Below are 27,111 nucleotides of genomic sequence, written 5' to 3'. Positions count from 1 at the left end.
TCCTTAGCCCAGTAGTGGGCCATTTACAGGAAGTCGCTTTTGTAGGTATATCTTTATTGTCTTTGAAGCTTTGTACATATGGTCTGTAGCCTTTCAGTCAACGAGACAGATGCTGCAGTCTCTTCAAAGATATATATTAAAATTTCTTTTAAATTACTTTCAAAATATTCGTTCCGTAAAGTAATTGTCCCCATTGAGCTCAGTGCTCGGTGATAAATAATCAAGAGGTCGCCAGTTCAAGCTCGTGCAAAATAATTCAATGCACATAAAATGCATTTCCTTTTTTACTTGTTGAATTATTTCTTGTGTTTGCACGACTCGTGACACTCAGATAGTGCTTTACTATACACAAAGACAATTTTTGTTTTTATGTATTCTTGTTTAACTTTGCCGTTTCATAGATTCAAGTCATTTGTAAAAAATACATCGGCAAAGAAGGCATATCATTCGATACAAGATTATATTGATGATAAAAAAGCGTGGAGTTAACGCTCGTTGACTTCCAGGCAGACGTGACATACATATATAATTGTATTTAACTAACACGACTGTATTTTTAGATGTTGAAAAAGAGTAACTACTGAGTTTCTCGCCGATTCTTCTCGGGAGAGTCTACATTCCGAACCGGTGGTAGCTTCACTTTAAATAGTTTGTTAAATGACGATTCAAGAGTGCTCGTAAAAGCCTACTCGAATAAAGTATATTTTGATTTTGATTGCGACTTTTTACCGTGACAGAAATAGATCAAGAGGACATCTCTCTTCTTAATTGCAATAGTCGCGTTTGCATCGTGATGACGTCATCACGATGACGTCACACTCTAGAACCTTTAGAAGGAAACAGTAAAACCATAACTTCTCCTAGTTTCGTTGGAATCGGTTAAAGAATTATAAATTAACAATTAAATTATTTTTAAATTAACCTCGAGCGAGAAGAAAGTACAGAACGACAGCGTTTACGTTACTGTAAATATATTTTATTACGACGTTTCTAGAAAAGCCCGGCTTTATTTTATACAACGTTGGCCCGCTTACGTTGAACGTCCGTTAAAAAAATGTATGTTACTACAGAACATTAAAAAAATAGATTAATTTTGCAAAAAAAAAAAAAAAGAAAAGTTTTATGGAAGAATTACAGTTTTCGTTTTAGAGATTTACGTCCACGAGCTAAACGTGCGACATTACTCGTTTTAGTAACACATCAATTTCTAGAGAAGAGCCGAGTAAACAACATTTGACAGCGAATTGACGCGACATCATTGGTCGAGAACTGGATTTATCTATGATATTCACTGTGGATTTGCGAAAACATTGCGTTTTGAATGTCGACGGAACTGTTATCGAAATTTTGAAAGTAAAATTAGAATAATATTATTAATATAGAAGTATAGATTCATTCATATTACCAAAATCGAAATATACTTTACTCAAATAGTCTTTTAGAGGCAGTTTTTAATCGTCATTTTACGGAACTATAACAAGTGAAACCACGACTGGTTCGGAATGTACATTCTACCGAGAAGGATCGGCAAGAAATTCAATAGTTACTCTTTTCCAACGTTTAAAATACAAAGTTACGTTAGTTAAATACAATTATATAAATAATAAAATAAATAAATATTGGACAACATCACATACATTACTCTGATCCCAATGTAAGTAGTTAAAGCACTTGTGTTATGGAAGATCAGAAGTAACGACGGTACAAACACCCAGACCCAAGACAACATAGAAAATTAATGAACTTTTCTACATCAACTCGGCCGGGAATCGAACCCGGGACCTCGGAGTGGCGTACCCATGAAAACCGGTGTACACCCTACTGAACTATGGAGGTCATCAACTATATATCTAAATAATACGCACATCCTGCCTGGAAGTCAACAAGTATTAGCTAAACGCTTATCTATCATTTATATGATCTTGTAATTAATAACGCCCTTTAATCGATATATTTTTCACAAATGATGATTTGAATTTATGAATCGACAAAGTTAAAAACATCTACCTTATAAAATACTTATATATTTTCACTCAACGACCCACATGGATACGGATATCTAAACGAGGAAAATACATTAATAAGAATCTGAGATATAAATTAAAATAACAGTATTAATAAAACATAAAAAATATATATATAGACATTTATAAAACTGTCAATTACAACGACATCAGCGGTAACACAATCACGAACGCTCTCAACGACTGAATAGCAACGTAATTGCTACGACTGACCTCCGCGATCCATAGATCCGAGATCTTTAGATAAATGATCGATAATAAGGATCGATACGAAAGTCGAGAATCTTTACTTAATGCGACATCGATTCCTTATGTTATTGTATTTATACGTACATGTTTTTTTTTTTACATTAGCAGCCTGTAAATTTCCCACTGCTGGGCTAAGGCGTCCTACCCCTTTGAGGAGAAGGTTCAGAGCATATTACCACCTCGCTACTCAAATGCGGGTTGGTGGAATACACGTGTGGCAGAATGTCGTTGAAATTAGACACATGCAGGTTTCCTCACGATGTTTTCCTTCACCGCCGAGCACGAGATGAATTATAAACACGAATTAAGCACGTGAAAATTCTGCGGTGCTTGCCTGGGTTTGAACCCGAAATCATCGGTTAAGATCTCGGCTACATATATATATGTACAATACACTATTTAAAAGCATATATATAGCACTTGTACTACATAACATATATAATATTAACAATAAATAATCAGTTTATTTTGGATTTAAAACAATTGACGAAGTAAAAAATGCCTGTTAATCGGTCACCACCGTCCATGGACATTGGCGCTGTACATGAAATCAAAATATACTTTATTCGAGTAGGCTTTTACGAGCACTTTTGAATCGTCATTTAACAAACTATTTAAAGTAAAGCTACCACCGGTTCGGAATGTAGATTCTACCGAGAAGAACCGACGAGAAACTCAGTAGTTACTCTTTTTCCACATCTAAAAACACAGTCGTGTTAGTTAAACACAATTATATATGTATGTCACGTCTCCCGCCTGGAAGTCAACGAGCGTTAACTCCACGCTTTTTTATCATCGATATAATCTCGTATCGAGTAATATGCCAATATAATCATTTCTTACATCACACCAATGGTCCGCCAACCTTGGGAGTCAAGATGTGTTTGTAGTTACACTTTTCACTCCGGAACCCAACAGCTCCAACACGACCCTAAACAACTAGAATTCACATAACAGCTGTCAGTCTGACGCGGAAGCTACCTGATTGAGTTTTAATTTAAATCAGCGTAGTGCAGCTTATATTTTTGATGAAAAAATGAGCTATTCGGCGGTAAAATATCTGATGAGTGGGAGACGGGCTAGCACGAAGCCCTACCGAGTATATATTCGTATTTCGGTATAAGTAACAAACTGCTATAAATAAACGAATAGTTTAAGAGAGTTCATAAATCAACGGAAACAATCGCAAACCGATTTAAATCACTTATAAAATTAATTTAAACGAACCGAACGTTTGAACATGAACAGAAGTCGATAAAAAAAAAAAAAACGAGTAATTTTTCACAAAGTCCGTAACAATCTAACGAACTGGTCCTTCAAAATCCTTTGGGACTGCGATACCATAAAGTCCGCATCATTGCCGTAACAATGTAAACCATAATTTCCTTCCATTTAACCAAAATCCCGCCATATTCCCCAAAGATTTATAACAATAAAACAAATGAAAGCGGTTTTGCTACTACATGGAAGGGTTTATCTTAAAATGCCGATATTCTTTTGTCTAGCGGTAACATTTCTCCGTTTGATCAACGCCGATTTCTGTGTCGTTGGTTTTATGTTATTCGAAAAAAAAACAATAGTTCCCATTTAGAAGCCGCAATGGTTCAGTGGTAGGAACATCGGTATCTCAAATGTGATCGCGGATTATTTATAATACACTTTATAAAAAAAATATGCTTAGTGATTTTCTCGATTCGAATATCGCGCTCAAAGTTAAATATATTTAATAGGTGGGCAGTTTTTTTTTTAAGTACAATAAGCATCTATTTACAACTTTTAGTTTGAAGAACAAAATAAAGAATCTATCCGGCTAGCTAAGTTGAAATTCCCGGCTTTTCTCTGCTATAATATGCGTGTGCTATACATGTAAACCTTCCTCTTGAATCGCTCTGTTTATTGACGAAAACCGCATTAAAATCCGTCGCGTAGTTTAAAAGATCCAAGCGACTTTGTGGCGACTTTGTAGTGTGTGGTGGAAATGAGATTACACAAGGACCACCACCGAGTAACGTTCGACAGTTCGCGCACGCATGTTCTGTGCAAAGGAATACCTATCAATATTTAAAACCCCATCAAAACACAGAAAGCAATCGATACAAAAGATTCGAAACGAAATCAATTAGCGGCCCCGATTTTAAGGATAAAAGACCACCACACCACGAAGTGGAGGCGCGGGAGATGAAAAAAAATATGTACCTGTCCGGACCGACCGCATGTGTCAACGCATCATTTGTCAAACTTAAGGAGATATTTTTTTTTTAAACACATGTTACTTATACAGCGTGATTCAAAATCGATATGCATTTATTAACTAAATTCTGTCACAGTTGGGTCACGGGTCAACCATGTCTTACGTTTTCTTACAAGGGGGAGGGAAGGAGTTTCTATAGTTCTTACGTAAGTACAAAAAAATTAAAATTATTTGAAAAAACGATTGCTGAGTTTCGCTCGTGTGAGTACCTTTAGGACCTTTGAAATTACAAATAAACACATTTCAAAAAGTTGTTACTTTGAAAAGTAAACAGTAGAATAAACCAAACGTGTATTCATTATCTCCTTTAGATTCTTACGAAATAAATATTAAACAAGGCGGGAGGGGGGGGTCGGCCTGTTCTTATTTTTTCTTATATCAGGAGGGGGCGGTCAAAAACTAGCGAAAATCGTCTTACGTAATAAACGAATGATCCCTTGTATCCATCAAATCGCATCAATGAGAAGGCAGTGAGAGGCATTAGCCCAGCGGGGAGACATTCATTGCCTTAAATACTTGAAATGAAAACTATACTTAAAAAGGAATTCAAGATCAACTCTTTTTTAAGAAGATGTGGGACTTGCATTGCGACTGAAGGCAAACAATTTGAACATTTGTTATGAGTGAATAAACTTAACATTCCAATAACAGAATTTTATTTCAACCTTATTTAAGCAACAGTCTTCCAAGTCTAGTGTCAATGTCTGTATCTTTCACAGACGGCACATTCGTACTCAAACGCGGTCCATAGCATATTTAAGTGATAAAAATAATTAACTTTCAATCGGTTTACATTTTTTTTTCTACCTAATGTTACGTGTAGTCTACTAAGTGTAGTACGATTTTAGAATCCGGACTAAATACGCCATCTTTTAAAGCCACTTGCCAAAAGCGCGTAGTAAATTTTTTTTACAAGACAGTCACATAGAGACGGATATTGTAATCTTTTTTGCGTAATGGTCACGCAATGAAATGATGTTTTTCTAAAACTGAGGCATTTTTGTATCGATTTTAGATTTACAATTTATAAAACGTTTATTCAGGGACCCGTTACACAAAAAAAAAAAATCAAAACATGGTCAAGATTCACGGTCACAAAGCTTGAAAGACTGTCACAGGATGTCAATGTCACGAATTTTTTAAAAAGCCAATATTTTATAAAATTATTTATAAATATTTATTTTTTTTCTTATATTTCTGATAACCCCCATCAATTGTCTATCGCCCGTTGCCGGCTTGACGTTGATTTCTGAGACACCCTGTATAATTCTAAAATAAAACTTACATAGTACCAGTTATACTGGTTAGCCTGAGTTACTCCTTATAACATCAGCTATCTGCCAGTGAAAGTCCCTTCAAAATCGGTCCAGCCGTCCGTTAAAAAAATTTAATTTGGTACATTTACGTCATTTTAACATTACAAAACATACACTCCAATGTTATTATACGTATATATTAGACTGAAAATGAACTCAATAAAAATCTTTTCAGCCATCGGCTAACATCTAAAACACCATGTATAAGATATCAATGAACAATTTGTCATACAACGCAGGTGGCCGGGCGTTACCTGTCCAATCTTGTCTAAATAACGTTTGTCATTTCGTCCGTTTGTATGGCCGCTTCTACTGCGTTTCGTATTGAACTTTCTCACATCTACGACTGTTAAATATATATGTCAGTGTAAAAGCTCGAACTACATTAAATCCTAAGACTTTCCAGTAAAACCTAATATTAACCGATTCTTAATGGTAAACGTCCAAAAACGTTCGCCAACATTCACTTAGTAAATCTTAGGATATACATTTAAGGCACGGTGAACGTTGAAAAAAAATCATGTCGTGTTATAAAATAATATCCGAAATGAAAATAATTTAAATAGGTTAGATTAGTTATTTGACTTACAATTCATCTCGTGCTCGGCGGTGAAGGAAAACATCGCGAGGAAACCTGCATGTGTCTAATTTCAACGAAATTCTGCTACATGTGTATTCCACCGACCCGCATTGGAGCAGCGTGGTGGAATATGCTCCATACCTTCTCAACGGGAGAGGAGGCCTTAGCCTAGCAGTGGGAAATTTACAGGCTGATTATGTTTATGTTTATGTTAGATTAGTTATTTGACTAATATCGTTTGATGCCAAAGGTTTCGACTAATAGTTAATTGAAATAAGTGATTAAGAATTACTGATTGTTTCATTCGAAAAACCACCATCTACCAGCTGACAGCGGTAAAACCTAGCACACACTGAATTCGAATGGTAAAAGCCCGAATAAAAATCGTCCCATTTTCATAAATACTTACATTTACCGACTCAAAACGGTAAACCCTAAGACTTATTTATTTATTTATTTATTTATTTATTTATTTATTTATTTATTTATTTATTTATTTATTTATTTATTGGAAAAGTTACACCATCAATATATCACTAAGCACTTAAAATTAATATCTGTTGGGTAACATACAAAATGATACGTCTTTAAAGGTGTAAACAACATTAACTTACTGTTAAACACATATTATCAAATAGCTCTTAAACGCTATCGCCAAGATTAAAATACCTAATCTATACTAATATTATAAATACTAAAGTAACTCGGTCTGTTACGATTACACGGTAAACTTACTGAACCGAATTTGATTAATTTTGGTATTAGCAAGGTTGAACTCCGAGGAAGAACATACGCTCAAAGTACGTCATTGCATAGTATAAAACGAAGTCGCTTACCGCTGTCTGTCCGTATGTATGCTCAGATCTTTAAAATTACACAACGGATTTTGATGCGGTTTTTTTAATAGATAGATTGATTCAAGAGGAAGGTTTATATGTATAATACATGCACAATATAGTAGAGAAACACTGATAATTTTAGAGGTTTCTGAAGTGATGTCGTAAATAAACACAGTTTTTGCGCTTACATTGCAAACGCTGGCTGAACCCTACGAGATAGATCAAAATAATGTACTACAGTATTGTACACCTTAAAAAGGTCTTCAAAAAAGTCCGCGATGGTATGTCTATCTCTTAGGGATAGACCACAATAAACATTTTTTATCCTTTACTTTTTACGAGAAATAATGGCTTATTTTCGAAGCGATTTCAAGCAATGCAGTATTAATCCTTATCCAATTAAGTACCTTAAATACATTGTGCATTTAATATAGATCAATACGGTCCTTTACAGCGTGTAATTTAAATGTATATTTTCGAAGATATTACAGATTTAAACCGCAGGCACATAGCGGTTTGTATTGTCGAATGACAGCATTACACCCGTGCGAACCCGGGGCGGGTCGCTAGTTATTTATTAAACAACAGACAAAATGAAATAAATCAACGATTGACTACTATTAAACGACAACGACAATATATTTATTAAAAATCCCGTGTCAATTAAAACAACAACGAAAAATAAATTGAAATCATATTACGAAAAACCGCATATAACAGAAAGAGATGGGGAGAAAGATATAGAGAGAGACGACTCTCTTTCCTTACGTGACGATTTCTGCCAGTTCACTCTACTGTAAGCCGCGTTAAAGAACTTCCTACCTCAACTGATCCCAATCAAATTTTACATATACGTCATCAGGGGTACAGAGATACGCCCCCTTCCACAAAACAAAAAGTGAAAAATGAAATCATAACTAAGCAAAAGTCGAAATTAAGTCATGACTGTTCATTTCGAAGCTTGTAGAGTTCAACATAAAGCCTACTCAAATCGAAGTAGGAAAAAAGATAAACAAACCTTAGATTAACGTATTTCATGCGATTCGCTAATAACTCAGCTATATTGTGTACTAAGAGTTTACGATTAACTAATTAACTACTTAAATCCACTTAAATTTTACTTCCAAAGTTTTGGTAACAGTTCCGTTGACGTTCAAACGCCAATCGCAAATCCATAGCGAATATCATAGACTAATCGAGCTCTCGGCCAATGACGTCGCGTCAATTTGCCGTCGAACGTTGTTTATTTGGCTTTTCTCTTGTGGTTGGAATATAGTACAAGTACAATATCGAAATATGACGAGATGCTCCGTCCGATCGGAGATAAAGGCGGCGAGTTCAAAGCGAACAAGCGATTCGTATCTGAAATCAAATTACTCATGAGATCTGTACTCGAATACTTTATAGAATTCCTCGGTGCTTTGTGTTGACCGACGCAAGTATGCAGTTAAACGAAAAATCATATGAATTTATACTTCCAGTAATTTACTAATATTAATATTTACTAATATATTAAGAGGTCAAATTTGTTCGTGAAAAAAAAAGTCCTGTGGCTGAGTTAATGGCGGCTATATATTAATATAATTTAATGCGTTGACGTCACATGAATATTATATATAATTATATATGTAAAATATACAAGGATGATTCATAACTAATCATTATTTGAGCATAATAAAATAACTTCCCTGCATTGAAACCGCATTGATAATGACTCAGACGTAAAGTCAGGTATCCTGCCATGACATATCGTTTCGAAGGGGCTCCGCCCACCTATGCAGCTGTCAGTTTGTCTGTCCGTTTCGTCGTTTCACCGCAATATCGTATTTAATTGCGTTCAATGTTTGAAATGATTGCGAGATGCAATTCTGTGGTATATAACTCCGCTGACTTAGCTCGAATGATAAAAAACAAAATTAGCCCACGTATAAGACGCAGCCGAGATGGCCCAGTGGTTAGAACGCGTGCATCTTAACCGATGATTTCGGGTTCAAACCCAGGCAGGCACCACTGAATTTACATGTGCTTAATTTGTTTATAATTCATCTCGTGCTCGGCGGTGAAGGAAAACATCGTGAGGAAACCTGCATGTGTCTAATTTCAACGAAATTCTGCCACATGTGTATTCCACCAACCCGCATTGGAGCAGCGTGGTGGAATATGCTCCATACCTTCTCCTCAACGGGAGAGGAGGCATTAGCCCAGCAGTGGGAAATTTACAGGCTGATTATGTATAAGACGCAGGTTCAAATCAAATCAGATTTATTCAAGTAAACTTCACAACGAAGCGTTTTTGAATCGTCGATATTAAAATACTACCACCGTTTCGGAAAGCAGTCTCTCGCATAACTCTCTCGCGAAACTCGCATAGTTGCTCTTTTCAAATAAACAGATTTACAATGCTGTTTTTTTACGATAATCAGTGTCCCGTGACGGAACCCGAGCCTAAATCCAGGCGTTTTTTTTTTTCTAAAAAGTAATTTTTTAATGAATAATAAGACTTAATTATTAATTTAGTCTTAATAAACTTTTTAAATTTCGTAAATGATAAATTGGTTACGTTCGATTCTATTCTTGTGTTAGTTTCGTTTATAGGGGCAGTTACTTAAGAGTCACATATGGACACTTCAATACATGGATATTCTATTATTTTTGGGTGAGTTACACAACCCTGCTCCATGAAGATAGCTGATGTAGATTTCCCTCGAACTGAACAATAGTGTGCATTTATCGGGAATGCTTAATTGCAATTTCTAGTAAGTTTATTTTGTTATAATTTTTCCCATTAATATAATGTAAAGCTCACATCGAGTAGGTTGTACATTAATTGTAAAATTAGTTTTAATTAATTAAATTCGTTTTTAAATAGTTTTTGGTTTTTTTTCGGCCCTCCGTCTGTAGCTAACGTAACTGGTGTTTCGTTTTAAGATGCGCGCGCACATTTCGACCTGACATCTACACGAAGAAGTTGCTCCGAAACTGACAGTTAACTGTCGAGCCGCTCGATATAGACAACTTCGCAGCTTATCTTAATTTACGACTAGCCGTGCCCGCGACTTCGTGCGCGTTTGAATTCAATAAAAAAGCGTGACTTTATTATTATTTTCCATATAATTCTAAAAAAAAGTAGCCTAAGTTACTCCTATACGTCGGCTATCTGCCAGTGAAAGTACCGTCGAAATCGGTCCAGCCGTTCCAGAGATTAGCCGGAACAAACAGACAGACAGACGGACAAAAATTGTAAAAAAATGTTATTTCGGTATATGCACCGTGTATACATACATGCATATACATTTAGTAAAACGCGGTTATTTTAATATTACAAACAGACACTCCGATTTTATTATACGTATAGATGTTTAATCTATTTATATAAAACAACAAGTCCTGACCGACTGATTCATCATCGCCGAACGTAAACTGTAAAAGTCAGGGCCTTGAAATTTGTAGAGTAGGATCGTTTTATTGAGTAGACACCCACTAAGGAAGGAATTTTGGAAATTCAACCCCTAAGGGTGTGAAATAGGGCTTAAACATTTGTATGGAAGTCAGTCATTTTTTAAAGGTAAAGAAACATAACATTTTATTTTGGGATATTGATAAAAAATGAGTAGATACATATTAAAGCGCTTCTGGATATTTTACCCTTAAAGGGGTGAAAGAACGGTTGAAAGTTATTATGGAAGTCAGTCATTTTTTAAATTAGAAACATGAATCTTTATTTTTCGGCTACCAATTAAAAATGAGTAGATATGTATTTAAGCGTTTCTGGATGTTCTACCCCTAAGGATTGAAATAGGGGTTGAAATTTCGTATATAGGTTAGTCTTGAAACCTCTCATTTTTTATGTTAGGCGATTGGCGCGCCAATAATGTTACTGAGGAATTTAAGACCTCAAGAATTATGCAACAGCACCAGACTAATATTGAGGGTTCTCTATCGTAATAATAATAAAAATAATTATATCTTAAATTAACGTAATATTTTAAATTATTCCGTAATATAATAAATTTCCACGCGAGCAAAGCCGCGAGCAACAGCTAGTTCATTATAAATTTAAATCGTGAATGTTTAAATTTGTGAGTAAGTAAGAATTTACATCTATAATGTTAATAATTTTTAAACACGCCGAAGAAGTAGAACTTCTCGTACGTATTTGTAACAGATATTTTAGCCAAATAAAAAGATAAACATAATTACTAAAAAACTATTTTATAACAGTATATTTTAAAGAATTAAATTTTTGCTTCGATTAATATTGTTTAGTTTAAGTATAATAAAAACAATAAAACTTTATACAAAAATCAAAACATTCTTTGTTCAAGTAGACTCATAAAAGCACTTTGGAATAGTCAGCGTTGAATCATACGTAAAGCTAGCACCGGATCGAAAAGTAGATTCTATCGAGAACCGGCAATAAACTCTTCCACCATTTTAATAACAGAGTATGTCAGTAAACAACAATTATTTTTTTATATATCCTGCCTAGAAGTCAATAAATACTAACTCCACGTTTTTTTATCTTTAATATAATCTTGTATTGAGTGATACGCCTTATTTATCAATGTATTTTTAATATGAACTCTATTATTTTAATATAATTTTATAGAAAAACATATATAATGCCTTAAAATTAAATCATTTTAAAAATCCATTTACAATAAATATATCGAAATCCCATCACTAATCCGCGCATGTTTATTCAAGTGATGTGTTAACAGCGCGAACGGTAGCATTATCTGGTAGTGACTTGATCTATATAAAAACTCGATTATCGATATTTTCGATACAGAAGGATTATAGCAAACTAATATCCATGAAAAAGATCGTCCTGGACAGCAAAAATAACGTCTGAGTTGATACATCCTTGTATTTTTATTGCAGTTTTTTTTTTTTTACTTTTATATACTTTTAATTAGATAGTTATTTAAATTTTATTTAAATAGTTTTCAAATTAGGTTAAAATGTTGATTGTTTTTTTGTGCATGCTGTGTTCTTCTTTAAGTAATTGTGACACTTAGAATATAATTTTACTTTGTTATATTATAGATATTATTATAATCAGTGTACACATTGTTGAAGAACCAAATAAAATAAATAAAAAAACATATATGTTGATTAGATTTACATATAGTTTAGTATTTGGAACGAAGTTCTGTTACTGTTATGGACTGGCAGATATCGTTACGTAACGAGTCGTGGTGCCTCCGTGGGATTGTTAATAATATACATTCTTAATATATAGGACAAGCAATTTCGTCCCAACCTTGTGTCACACGAAAAGATTTTTTTAAGCCGCTTACGCGATATGGCTTAAAAGTAACACAATTATTGGGTTTAAGCTATTTCCGGTAAATATTATCTGCAAAATTTGTAAAGTCAGGCTAGCTGACTTCTGTATTGGATAAAATTTTATTTTATAAAATATTTCTTGGCTGTATACATGCATACATTTGCCTGTATATAGTTTAAAAATAAGTTTTCATTTTTAAACATTTTTTGTTGTTTTATTTTATTAATGTTATGTTTATTGTTTCTAACACATTTAATTTATGAGTCTCTTACAAAATATATACACTAATTACATAATACTTAAATAAATCAAAGCAAAGTTTGCAGAAAAATATATTTAAGGCCAGTTACGATAAAAAAAAAACATAACAGTAAAAAATTAATAAAAATTCGAAACTTAAATTGAAATATAACCTCATTGATTTAACATTTCTTTGTTAGTTTAAAAGTTTAAAGATACACTCAGACAAGACACTCACTCTTTAACGATGAATATCAAGATCATTTTTATTCCTGTAAATTTAGTTATATTTTTTATAGTTTATAAAAAAGCGTGGAGTTAACGCTCGTTGACTTCCAGGCGGGAGACATGACATACATATATAATTGTATTTAACTAACACGACTGTATTTTTAGATGTTGAAAAAGAGTAACTACTGAGTTTCTCGCCGATTCTTCTCGGTAGAATCTACATTCCGAACCGGTGGTAGCTTCACTTGATATAGTTCGTTAAATGACGATTCAAAAGTGCTTGTAAGAGCCTACTTGAATAAAGTACATTTTGATTTTGATTTTCTTTAATACAGATATCGATGAAATCCCATCACTGGCATCCATCTCAAAAACCTCACGTTTAAGGAATGTTATATTGACTTAGGTTCCACTTGAGATGCGCTTGAGTCGAAAATGTCGAGTGATATTTTTTTTTAATTTAAAATGATGAAACTTTTGTATTTTAAATTGAAAAAAATTATGGCGTATTCTTCTCGACTCGTCTAAATGGACAGATAAGTAATATTTCGTTGATTTTTTTTTTTTTACTGTCATTTTCTATCGTTTACAATCTCTACATCTCTACGCTTAGACATTTTAAACTACACGACGGATTTTAACGCGGTCTTCATCAATAAACAGAGCGATTCGAGAGGAAGGTGTGCATGTTTGATTTTTTTTTAATAAAACCTAACACACAGAACATCGGACTGAAATTGAACACTGAACTGTTATTTTCGACATACCCAAAGTTAGATAATATTTTACGAAACATAGCGAGCTATATACTAGGCCCAGCTTAGCCCAGCAGTGGGAAATCAACAGGCCTAAGTTAACAAATATCAACCGGGAGCGGTTTCGAATCGAGAACAATCATCCTAAACGACGCCAGCGTTCAATGTGTGTGGCATTTAAACTTTAGACGTTAAATCATTTGTCATTCGAAGTTTTTTTTTTTAATATCGACGGATTTTCGACGTGACGATGAAAAAAAAAATACAGGCGCCGCTTCGATCGTATCTTAAGTCGATGTTTAAAAAAGGCGTAATGATAGTGAATAACTTCATAAAAATACTAGCTGAACCCCCCCCCTTCGTGTGATGGTTTAAAAATTAGCCTCCACACCGAATGTCATCTAAATCAGTACAGCGGTTTAAGCGTAAAGTGGTTACAGAGTTACTTTAGCATTTATAATATAAATAATAAATAAATAATATAAATGGTCAGATTTTAGTTAACCAACATATGCTGATCAAAAAAAATAAAATTCGAAACTTATACAAAAAAGGCCAAACGATTCAAAAGTAAAAGATTTGCTACATTTTTTTTTAAAGTATCAAATCCTTATACGGAATTACTAATAAACCTATTAACCCTTCCGTTTAAGCTTAAACCTTAAACCCTTAGTCCAAGGGTTCAGGGTCGTACCTATGACATTTTAAATTTAACTTAAAGTACAGCCTTTCACAGTCAAACCGTTCGAATCGTTTGGGATTCGAAACTCACGTGAACACACTATAAACTTAACATATACATTATACATATATAGTAGAAATGTTACATACTTGGTTGTGGTAGTGTGCGAGAGGGTGGTGCGGCACATGCCGCATCGCCGGGTGCAACATGTTGGTACCGCTGCTGCCCTCTACCGCCTGCGGAGAAACTTAATTTAGGACTCGGTGGTGTAACTGTGTACAAATCCGACGGGCTGTTAATAATAAAGCGTGAGTGAGCCAGTGGAACTACAGGCACGAGGGACGTAACATCTTAGTTCCCAAGGTTGGTGGCGCATGGGTGATGTAAGGAAAGGTTAATATTTCACCCAATGTCTGCGCGCAATGTTGACCACTTGGCATCAGGCAGGTAGCCAAGTTACCGGTTTAAAATAAATATAAGTTTGCTAGGCGCACTGGTTCCTTAAAACAACACAATATATATCTGGTTCAAGGTTAGTTCAGATGTAATTAAAAAAATATTTATATATTCGCACTGACCTGGGTCTCATCTTTGCTGTCCGCCTCGTCCCCTAGCTCGACCAGCTGAAGGGCCTCTTCGAGAAGATCGAAACGGGACTCCTCGCTGACCAACTGCTGGGGTAGCTCGCCTTGGATGACGTATTCACCTGGAAAATTGAGGGCAACGTTTTGAATTCTGCAAATAAGTAATACACAATAGAGATCTTTTTGATGGTATTTCCGAGATGGTGACCACTTACATACAGGATATAAGTGGTCACCATAAAGCAAAACAAACGCAAAGTAAAACATGTGTCTATACCAATATTTTAATGAGGTAATCTGTCTGTTATAAGAATGTTTTCACTGGATATAAGTTCGAAACCGGTCAGGTCGATATCCTTAACCAATCTACCTCTCTGAATTTTCTAGACCAGCGACTACTCACAAGTTGTACTAACTAACGCTTTCAATTTGACAAGAACACTCGAAATTCCGTAAAACCACAAAACCAATTCAAGCAACAGTTTTAACGAAGAAAAAAAAATCTGTCGTCAAAACGGCGTTAATACGAATTGTTCCCAGACAATCAAGCCAGAAGCTTTAAGATGTCAACCGTTCGGAAAAAAAAAACGCTTCAATAAAGGATCCCCTAATTTGAATGGTCAACCGTAATCTCATTACCCATGAAAGGATTAAACATTTTGGATAATATATTGACCAGTAGTTGAGATTGACAGTTTAAAATTTATTTTAATTTATGAACACTTGTTGTTCGAGCTAGTGCGGGTGTATTATTTTACGGAACACTAAACGTCGCCGTCGAATTTGCTCACGTTTAAGATGTCCGTCAGGTTTTAGACAAAAAAGCCCGTGTAGAGTTCAACTTGTGGCATACCGGATAGGCACACAGACGGACAAATATAGACTAGATACCCTATAGGTACATTTTCAAAAGTATCCCATGCGATATCCAGACTATAAATCTATCTGGACTTATCGTTGAGATCCGTTCAATGTTTCAATCAAGATTGACACAAAACATCCATCCAAAATAACACAGTTTTAATATTATTACGGAGAGATTAAACAACAACCCTTTTCTTTCAAAGGCGGTTAAATCATTCGTTGACAACTATTGACGGTACATAACGGTAGTTGAGAAAAAAAAAATAAACAAAAGACGGATTAAATTTTAATTCCATTGTCTATGGCCTACGGTCTACCGTCGGCAAAAAAATGATTTGTGTCTGTTTACTTTAAGTCGTCACATTAAACCGAGATAAAGTGATCTCGATAACACTTTAAGACGTCGGACGCCTGTTCTGATTGGACCAATAAATGGATGTTCCAAATTCGAAAATAGAACTTTTAATATTTCTTCCATACTAATATTACAACTGTCAGATCTTTCAGCTTGAATTCCTAGGGATGTAATAATCTACTTTTTTAGACCAACGGCTAAAACGCGTTCGAAGCCGCGATCGACAACAAATACTTTATGAATATGACTAAAATATATCATATATTATATGACTTAACTGGCGACCCGCCCCGGCTTCGCACGGGTGCAATACTGATACGAAATATACTACAGAAGGTCAATATATACAAAGTTCATAGCGTTTTGTCATTAGACAACACAAACCGCTACGTCGCTGCTAAACCGGGATACGATGACACAAAATACTAGGTCATTTGGACCAGTGTGGCGGTTCTTCGGGGGTCTAATTACTTAAAGGCAAAAAGGAAAATGATGGTCAGAGCGCTCGCACCGGCGGCCCAATCGCGTCGGATAAATAACGACTGTCGAACGATTTGTTCCACAAAAATGCTTGTATTTTCAGATAGTCGAAAAAAAAGCAGTAGGCGGTACCGTAACGCCATACTTCTCGTATGTGACTTACAGCCCGCCATACCGACGCGAATACATGAATTTAAATAGAACAATTCAACCATTCGTACCAGGCTAATTTTTGCATAGCTAATCAGCGTCGAGTAGCCATTCACGAAAATCACCTTGCCGTACTCTTCCGACAGTTCCCAATGGCCGCCATACCACTGCAAAGGAGTCATTTTTTTTTTCGCCGTACGATTTGTACCAGTTTTGCATTTGAGGTTTTGGAATGTATTTGGCAAAATGTGACCGTTATTATTTTTCCCATACAAAATATTCATTTAAATTACACGCTGTAAAGGGCCATGTTGATCCAATTAAGTACCTTAAATGTACAATGTATTTATAGTACTTAATTGGATAAGGATTAATGCTGTATTGCTTAAAATCGCTTAAAATATAAAGGATAAAAAAGTATTTTCTGTAGACTTTTTTAAGGTGTACAATACTGTAGTACATTATTGTAATATATCTCGTAGGGTTCAGCCAGAGTTTGAAATGTAAGCGCAAAAAATGTTTTTAATTTCGACATCACTTCAGAAACCTCTAAAATAAGCAGTGTTTCTCTACTATATTGCGCATGTATTATACATATAAACCTTCCTCTTGAATCAATCTATCTATTAAAAAAAAACCGCATCAAAATCCAAGCATACATAGGGACAGACAGCGGTAAGCGACTTTGTTTTATTCCATATAATGAACACTATGTAGATTTTAGTATTCCCCGTAATCGAAATGACAAAAAAAAAGTCGAATTAAAATCGATTATCCCTCGTCGGATACGAGTAAAAAACCAACACCGTCCGCCATTTTGTCCTTCACGCCCGACCAATCACGAGGGAGTTATTTTAGGTATCTATACATAAGGATAAATTGGACACGCCATACGTATATTTGGTTCTGTAATCATGTCGAAACGAATTATACAAGTTCGTATTCTATTTTTTCAGAATGAATTGTTGCAAATTGTACAAATAAATTAATATTGGACAACATCACATACATTACTCTGATCCCAATGTAAGTAGCCAAAGCACTTGTGTTATGGAATATCAGACGTAACGACGGTACCACAAACACCCAGACCCGAGACAACATGGAAAACTTTTACTACATCGCCTCGGCCGAGAATCGAACCCCTCGGACGTCGGAGTGGCGTAGCCATGAAAACAAATGGTAAGTTTCTTGCCGGATCTACTTATCGAACCGGTTCCTTTAGATTGAATTTAATCCTTAAACTAGAATAGGTTGACTTCGTCGTCACGGTATGGAAGGGATCCCGTGATGCTTCTCTAAGAACATTGGGTAGCGCTGGTTTTTTAGTGGGTATTCCGGTGGACGTTATTAAGGAGTCTCACCTTACGTGGACGAAATGCATAAACGAGTTATTATGAGAGAGATCACAAATAAAACTCTTTGTCGTAAGGCTTGATGCAATCCTGTTTAGGGATATACCACCCACTCAGCATATAATCTTCCGTCAAACAGTATTTAGTATGAGTCAGCCAGTGTAGCTACAGTCAAGGCACGTCCCTCCCGAGATTGACAGAGCATTGTCAATGTGGGGTATAGTCGATAACTCTGAGCGGCCATCAGGTGGTCCATTTGCCACCTAGCGACATTTAAACACTACACAATATACTTCAACATAAAAAAAAACCCTCAGTTCCCAAGACATATATAATACACTATGATTTTTGATTCGTGTTTTACTATAAATATTAGAGATCGAAATTTATTTCGTAGATATACGTATTTGTATGTCGAAGGTATTCAGATGATTTTTATGGAAGGAGACGACCAAAGAAACGGTGGATGGATTGTGTTAAAGACTATATGGTTAGAGAGAATGTTACTTGTGAGATGACGTCCGACAGAGAAGTACGGAAGAAGAAGACATGCTGCGCCGACTCCAAGTAAAATTGGGATGAGGGCTGGAGGATGAGATATATATATGTTTTTTCCATAGTTTTATATATAGATATGTTTATTCTTTACATTACATTAGCAGCCTGTAAATTTCCCACTGCTGGGCTAAGGCCTTTTCTCCCTTTGAGGAGAAGGTTCGGAGCATATTCCAGCATGCTGCTCCAATGCGGGTCGTCGGAATACACTTGTGGCAGAATTTCGTTGAAATTAGACACATGCAGGTTTCCTCACGACGTTTTCCTTCACCGCCGAGCACGAGATGAATTGTAAACAAATTAAGCACATGAAAATTCAGTGGTGCCTGCCTGCGTTTGATCCCGACAACATCGGTTAAGATGCACGCGTTCTAACCACTGGGCCATCTCGGCTCTTCTATATTTATGTATTGTCAATTATTAAGTAACGCCTTCATGGTATTCTGTTTGACCTAAAGGTCGACTGGCAGAGAATGCCTTCAGGCATAAGTCCGCCTTTCGTCCCATTTACTTAGTGGTGGTCAATAAAATCTTTAACCAAAAAAAAAAAAAACAAAATCCATTACGCATATTTATTTACATACGTATGTAAATAAATCAATTAGAGTTTTTTAATCTTCTGAATACAACACGCCCCCCCCCCCATTCCGTCCGAACCGAAATAGTATTCGAGGTCACCCGGAACAGACGGACAATTTTATATGTATATATAGATTTAGAGTCAATAGTCCGTTTAATTCACTTTCATGACCGTCGACGATCATTGTCAAGGTTGTGCTTTGTGCCAGTTTAGGAGATACTGAGTTATGTAATACTATTTTGTTATACGATTAAATATCTACCATTGTTTTGTTTACACTTAGACTAGGTACATATCGCGGGTTCACACGGTATCTATATCCAACTACAGTGGAATCCGTTTATAATGACATCGAAGGGAATTGACAAACCACGTCATAATAACCGAACGTCATACAAAGCGTTTTATAAATATATATATATATACATATATATTTTGCACGTAATAAATCCATACGAAACATGTAAGTATGTACTATATTTTAATGTAAGTAATCTGTAACTTTTGTCTGCTTTTGTTTTTTTCAATTTTTTGTAATGACAGTCTGTAATACTATTGTGTATAGAAGACATAGCCATGGTCGAATTATCATTTTCAATATTGCTATGAACAAATCTGCAGACGACCTTTGAGTGACAATTACTCACTCAGATTAAAAACAACGAGCCAGGTGCCGAACGTCGCCGGGAACATTACCGAAGGTGCAAAGAATCATCCTAATCAATTTATTAAAAATGGGTCATAATAAGCGAACTGTCACTATAAGGGAAGTTAATATATCCGACTTTTTTACAAAGAATTTTATATGAGAACCAAACTTCATGGTGTAAGTACGTCAAAATAAACGGTTGGTCAATATGGGCGGAGTCATAATAAACGGATTCTACTGTATTTGATGATTTGATTTGATTTGATGAAGAACATACATAAAACGAAAAATTATCGTTTTCCTCCGTCTAGGAGACTTTAAATTCTCGGCTTTTCTCTCCTGTAATATGCGTGTGTTATATACGTAAACCTTCCTCTTGAATCGCTCTGTTTATTGACGAAAACCGCATTAAAATCCGTCGCGTTGTTTAAAAGATCCAGGCGTATATAGCGGAAAGCGACTTTGTTTTATACTATGTGGAGGTTATACGGGAACTTGCAAATGAATACATGGTGGTACATGGTGGTACATGGTCACCTCTATCCAAAGCCTTTGCCATTGTAAGATATATGAACCAATCCTCGTATCAATATGTCATGCAGGGCATCCAAAGCATTTCCTCGATGGTAGGCAACCCGAAGTGAGGCAGGCACCACTGAATTTTCATGTGCATAATTCGTGTTTGCAATTCATCTTGTGCTCGTCGGTGAAGGAAAACATCGTGAGGAAACCTGCATGTGTCTAATTTCAACGAAATTCTGCCACATGTGTATTCCACCGACCCGCATTGGAGCAGCGTGGTGGAATATGCTCCAAACCTTCTCCTCAAAGGGAAAGGAGGCCTTAGCCTGGCAGTGGGAAATTTACAGGCCGCTAATGTAAAAATGTAATATAGGCACCCCCCACTAATTAGAATTCCACCGCAAAAACTCTACTTATTGAGCAAATGTTAGTCACAAAGGACCTAACATCTTAGTTCCCAAGGTTGGTTAGCGTTAAGGCCAATGGGCAGTGGTGACCACTTACCATTAGCTGGTCCACTTGAGAGTCACCTAACCATTATAATAACATATTTTAAGAGTATTTCTCGAGATAGAGTAGTTCTTCTTTCACCGTATATTATATAATTAGTTTGACATAGGTACATATATAATAACTCTACATCCAAAAGGACACTAAAAGAAAAACATTTAACGAATATAACCTCCTTGACAAAAAAATAAAACGAATTATTGAAAAAAAAAAAACACCCTACAACAAATAACATCAGATGCAAGACGTAATTTGGTCCCATGTCGGCATGTCAAAGGGATGAGAGGGAGGATAGCGAACGAATCCGTCTCGCTCTAACGAATTGTAATTTAGGTGAGCACGATAAAATTAGGGTGACCACGTTTTCGTAAAATTGTCCGGACATTTCCATATATAGTTTTAGTTAGAATTGATTAGTTGATATGGGTCTCCTTATGTTAAGTGGTCAACACCGTCCTAGACTCTGTCGCTATCCTAACATCGGTATCGGTCTCTTGTGGCTGTAGTTAAACTGGCTCATTAACCCTTCGAACCGGACACATCAACACCAAGTATTACTGTTTGGGAAAACCATATATCAGAGTGTGTGGTACCTACTCAATTGAGTTGCACAAAGAATGTCTATTATAATACCTCACTCTTAAAACGAAACATTCATAACGAAGTAAGTTATTAACAAATAATTTTTTCGGCAAGAAAACCATCTAATAGCAAAATCCATCGTCACCCTAACCATTCCTTCCTGGAAGGAGACGGCATAACATAAAACGTACCAAGTGCGAGAGAGACGAGAGATAGAAATATAAAGATGGCGGCTCTTTAATGTGAATTAGATTCAATTGTTTCAGCAATTGAAACTTTATTAATATTAATGGCCTCGTTGAGATCATTTGATATTAATTTATGTATGTACAGAATTATATCAGTACACAATATAAAACGAAGTCGCTTCCCGCTGTCTGTCTGTCCCTATGTATGCTTACATCTTAAAAATTAAGCAACGGATTTTGATACGGTTTTTTTTAATAGATAGATTGATTCAAGAGGAAGGTTTATATGTATAATACACGCACAATATAGTAGAGAAACACTGATAATTTTAGAGGTTTCTAATGTGATGTCGTAAATAAATACAATTTGTTGCGCTTTCATTGCAAACGCTGGCTGAACCCTACGTGATAGATCAAAATAATGTACTACAGAATTGTACACCTTAAAAAGTTCTTCAAAAAAGTCCGCGATGGTATATGTCTATCTCTTAGGGATAACCAACAATAAACATTTTTTATCCTTTATATCTTACGAGAAATAATGCCTTATTTACGAAGCGATTTAAAGCAATACAGCACTAATCCTCATCCAATTAAGCACATTAAATACATCGTGCATTCAACATAAATTACTTTTTTGGAAGATATTAGAGACTTAAAGTGCAGGAACAAAATATATTTCTACCAAAACAAAACTATGAACCTACAGAGACTACAGAGAGAATCTCTGCAATATAGTATTCCCTGTTTTCAGACACAAATGAGACTAAGACATACATCCATACTAAAATAGTAACGGTTTTTTATTGCAATGTCTAACTGAAAAAAAACTACTAAACCAAAATACATAAAACTCATACCAATAGAAGCGAGTTTCAGGGAAGGTTTTAGTATAATGGTTTTCATATAAACATAATAAACGTAATCAGCCTGTAAATTTCCCACTGCTGGGCTAAGGCCTCCTCTCCCGTTGAGGAGAAGGTATGGAGCATATTCCACCACGCTGCTCCAATGCGGGTTGGTGGAATACACATGTGGCAGAATTTCGTTGAAATTAGACACATGCAGGTTTCCTCACGATGTTTTCCTTCACCGCCGAGCACGAGATGAATTATAAACAAATTAAGCACATGAAAATTCAGTGGTGCCTGCCTGGGTTTGAACCCGAAATCATCGGTTAAGATGCACGCGTTCTAACCACTGGGCCGTCTCGGTTTTCATATGACGTATCTCAAATGTCAGAAAGGTGTAACTGAGTTTCTTAGCAGTTCTTCTCGGTAGAATCTACATTCAAATTCGTAGCTTTAAGCTTTACTTTCAATACAGTTCTGTGACACGATAATTCAAAAGTACCTGTAGAAGCCTACTTGAATATTATATTGAGTTTCCGATAGTAGCAGTTTAAGTCGCTTTAAATTTAGAATAATGTCGTCATAATTGTGAATATCCTTTTACTCGACTAGTAAGAACAAGATCTTAAACAAAATCACATTTTTTTATAATCAATATTAAGGATTCATATTCAATCCCTCATCCCCTGACCACGCCTCTTCAAACTTAAACTGTAAATACATTTACATAATACTCCATAGCACTTGAAATTTGAGAATCACTGACCTTATATTTTCGTTAACGTCCATTTCAACATTTTATATTATATGTATATATATAAATACAGTTTGTCTGTATATATATTTTAGTAATAAAGTCGAGAAACCTTTTCAGAATAACATATAGCTCAAGAGTTAGTTGCAGAGACATTTTTGAATCGTGATGTTACAGAGTTGAATTATATTGAAATCTACGATCGGTTCCGAAAGTAGATTCTACCGAGAACCGATAAGAAACTCAGCAGTTACTCGTTACCAAAATTTTAATTACAGAGCATATCAGTATACAACAATTATTTTTTATATATCCTGCCTAGAAGTAAATTAATACTAAGTCCATGCTTTTTATCTTGAATATAATCCTGTATTGAGTAATATGCCTTATTTATCAATGCTTTTTTATATGAACTTTAAGCTTTTCTAACTATAGACAAACATAAGAGTCGATCCACACATGCTAACAGGTCAAGTTAAATAAATTAAATAAATATTTGTATCGTGTTGACTTTTCTTTACAAATCAGTTGTAGATTTTGAGAAATGACTTAACCAACATTAATATCACAATCTAACGTTAAATATCACAAGTAAAACCACGTACGAAACAAAGTCACCGAAACGAAATCACGAACAACTCATATGGCACTTGAAACATTTTAAACCGAGATAAAAAAACAAACAAAAAAAACACATTCCAAACCTTATCCCAACGCAGTAAGGCACAAAATCGCGCTTATCTTTCAAACGCGTGGGTGAATTTATTCATTTAAACATTTCTTTACGTTTTTTTACGTCGTTGGAATGAAATTTTAAAAATGTTATTGTTAGTTTTTTCTGAAGAAGGTCTCGTTTCGATTATATTGGAGTTACGAGGGTTATAGAGATGTAATTTTTAAGAATATCCACCAATAATTAGCATTTCCTTGGATACAATATCCAAACATAACTATATCTTATTAATGTCATAAAGAGGTACTATATGTTCGTTTGTAGGTTTGTTGTTAGGGGGCGAACTCCGAAACTAACTATCCAATTTAAAAAAATACGAGCACGTCTCGGGAGTCGGGACGCCCTACAGAAATGATAACTTAAACGAATCTAAGTTGAACTACCTATATAATATTGAAATAGTTTAACTCGAGAAAAATTTGGGTTATTACTTAAATTTTATGTATATTAATATGATAATTATAAGAATATATTTTATTCTTAGTTACAATTCTTGAATATGTACGTTAGAATTTTGTTTACGTACATTATTAGTGTCATTATTGCCTGCCTACTGCCGTGTGCATAAGAGAAAGGGAAGCCAGACAGACTGGCGCCGTAACGCGTTACGTAACGAAGCGGTTTACTCTCCTATAAGAAGTTAACACTTCAAAAATCACAATGTATTTAAGGTACTTAATTGGATAAGGAGTAATGCTATAATGCTTAAAATTGATTCGAAAATAAGCCATTACTTCTCGTAAAAAGTAAAGAATAAAAAATGGTTATTGAGGGTTATCCCTAAGAGATAGACATATAACAATCACGGACTTTTTTGAAGAACTTTTTAAGGTGTACAATACTGTAGTACATTCTTTTGATCTATCACGTAAGGTTCAGCCAGCGTTTGCAATGTAAGCGCAAAAACTGTGTTTATTTACGACATCACATTAGAAACTTCTAAAGTTATCAGTGTTTCTCTACTATATTGTGCGCGTATTATACATATAAACCTTCCTCTTGAATCAATCTATCTATTAAATAAACCGCATCAAAATCCGTTGTGTAATTTTAAAGATCTCAGCATACACAGGGACAGACAGAGAGCGGTAAGCGACTTTGTTTTATACTATGTAAGGATACTACACAAAGACATTTGAACTTGTAATAAATATTAATTATTAAAAATTCCGATGCGCCATCAACCCTTGAAACTAAGGCCCCTTGTACCTTTAGTGATATTAAGTACTGCAGTAGAATACATGATGAGTGGGTGGTACCTACTCAGACGGTCTTGTCAATATTTCAAATAAAACAAAAAAAATCAGTTCACTCTTTTTCCATACAAAAGAGTTCAACGCATGATCAAGTTAAATAAAAAATATAAGGGGACGTTATATCAAAAGTTTACATATATATATAAAAGTATCTAATATAACTTTTTTATGTTATAGTTAGGCGGACGAGCATATAGACTAAATAATAACCATTCCTTACATCACAGATGTTATGTCCCTTGTGCCTGTGTTACACAGGCTCACACTTCAAACCGGAACACAACAATACTGAGTACTACTGTTTGGCGGTAGAATATCTGGCGAGTGGGTGGTACTCCGTCAACCAGACACAGAATTAATACCAACAACTATTCCCGGAGGATAGCGCAACATACTATAAAATACCGTCTCTACAATCAAAAATTTTCAGTCGATAAAAACCGTATACACGGTCGTCCCTAGAGTCGACGGTTCTTGGATAATATTTTGACATTTAATATGTCGCAGTGATCGATCGCTGTCACGTGACATTACAATAGAAATACTTTTGATGTATTATATCTATACGTATAATAAAATCGGACTGTCTGTTTGTAATATTAAAATAACCGCGTTTTACTAAATGCATATGTATGTATACACGGTACGTATACCGAAATAACATTTTTTACAATTTTTGACTGTCTGTCTGTCTGTTTGTTCCGGCTAATCTCTGCAACGGCTGGACCGATTTTGACGGGACTCTCACTGGCAGATAGCCGACGTAATAAGGAGTAACTTAGGCTACTTTTTTTTTAGAATTATATGTAAAATAATAATAAAGTCACGCTTTTTTATTAAATACAAACGCGCACGAAGTCGCGGGCACAGCTAGTTTATCGATTACGTAATACGTAGACGAACTGACAAATGACCAACCAAATAGTAAATCACCCTACTGCAGTAATTCCCTACAACTCCAATGCACAACCAATCTTGGGAGCTAAGTTATTATGTCCCTTGGGCGCGTAGTTACACTGGCTCACTCAATGCAAACTATTGCTGAATGGCGTCAGAATATTTTTAGCATTACTTGGTGGGGTTCTGTGCAAGCCCGTCTAGGTAGGTACCACCCACTCATCAGATATTATAGCGCCAAACAGCAATACTCAGTATTGTTGTGTTCCGGTTTGAAGGGTGATCACTCACCAGTGTAACTGCAGGCACAAGGGACATAACATCTTAGTTCCCAAGGTTGGTGGCGCACTATGATGTAAGTAATCGTTAATATTTCTTACAGTGCCATCGTCTACGGGCGGTGACCACTTACCATCAGGTAGCCCATTTGCTCAGCCACCTACCGACATCATAAAAAAAAAATTATAACATAGTACACACCCAGACGGGCTCACACGAAGCCCTACCATAAACTAAAGCTAAGTTATTGCATAAAATATTTCACTTTCAAAGATTCATCTACAGTCTATACCTAACGTAGGAAACACACCGTAAATTGACGTAATCACTCCATGGAGTTTTATTGATGAATTTTACATATTAATAGCGTGAGCCGATTTTTGTCCCAGTGATTATGGGACGGTAGCTGCACATTAAAAGTCGATCATGATCTCATTTTGAAGAGCTAAAGCCGAAGACGTGCAGACAAATTAAAGAGGATACTTGATTGTAATTTACTAAATTGTT

The 27,111-nt window shown here is 35.4% G+C and overlaps 1 protein-coding gene across 5 annotated transcripts in view; it reads right to left on the bottom strand.

The window, feature by feature from the left end:
* LOC113394099 (segmentation protein cap'n'collar-like) overlaps nt 1-27,111 on the bottom strand; it is a 120,458-nt gene that overhangs the window by 34,652 nt on the left and 58,695 nt on the right. For all 5 annotated transcript variants that reach the window (XM_064220134.1, XM_064220131.1, XM_064220130.1 and 2 more), the window contains 2 exons: nt 15,039-15,166; nt 14,610-14,696 (listed from right to left, as the gene is read on the bottom strand). In XM_064220134.1, coding sequence (XP_064076204.1) covers nt 14,610-14,696; nt 15,039-15,166 — 215 coding nt within the window. The remainder of the gene's footprint in view (nt 1-14,609; nt 14,697-15,038; nt 15,167-27,111) is intronic.

This window comes from Vanessa tameamea, chromosome 31 (assembly GCF_037043105.1).
Source record: "Vanessa tameamea isolate UH-Manoa-2023 chromosome 31, ilVanTame1 primary haplotype, whole genome shotgun sequence".
Lineage (NCBI taxonomy): Eukaryota > Metazoa > Arthropoda > Insecta > Lepidoptera > Nymphalidae > Vanessa > Vanessa tameamea.
Note: the sequence above shows the minus strand (reverse complement) of the source record. Positions and strands in the feature narration are given on the sequence as shown.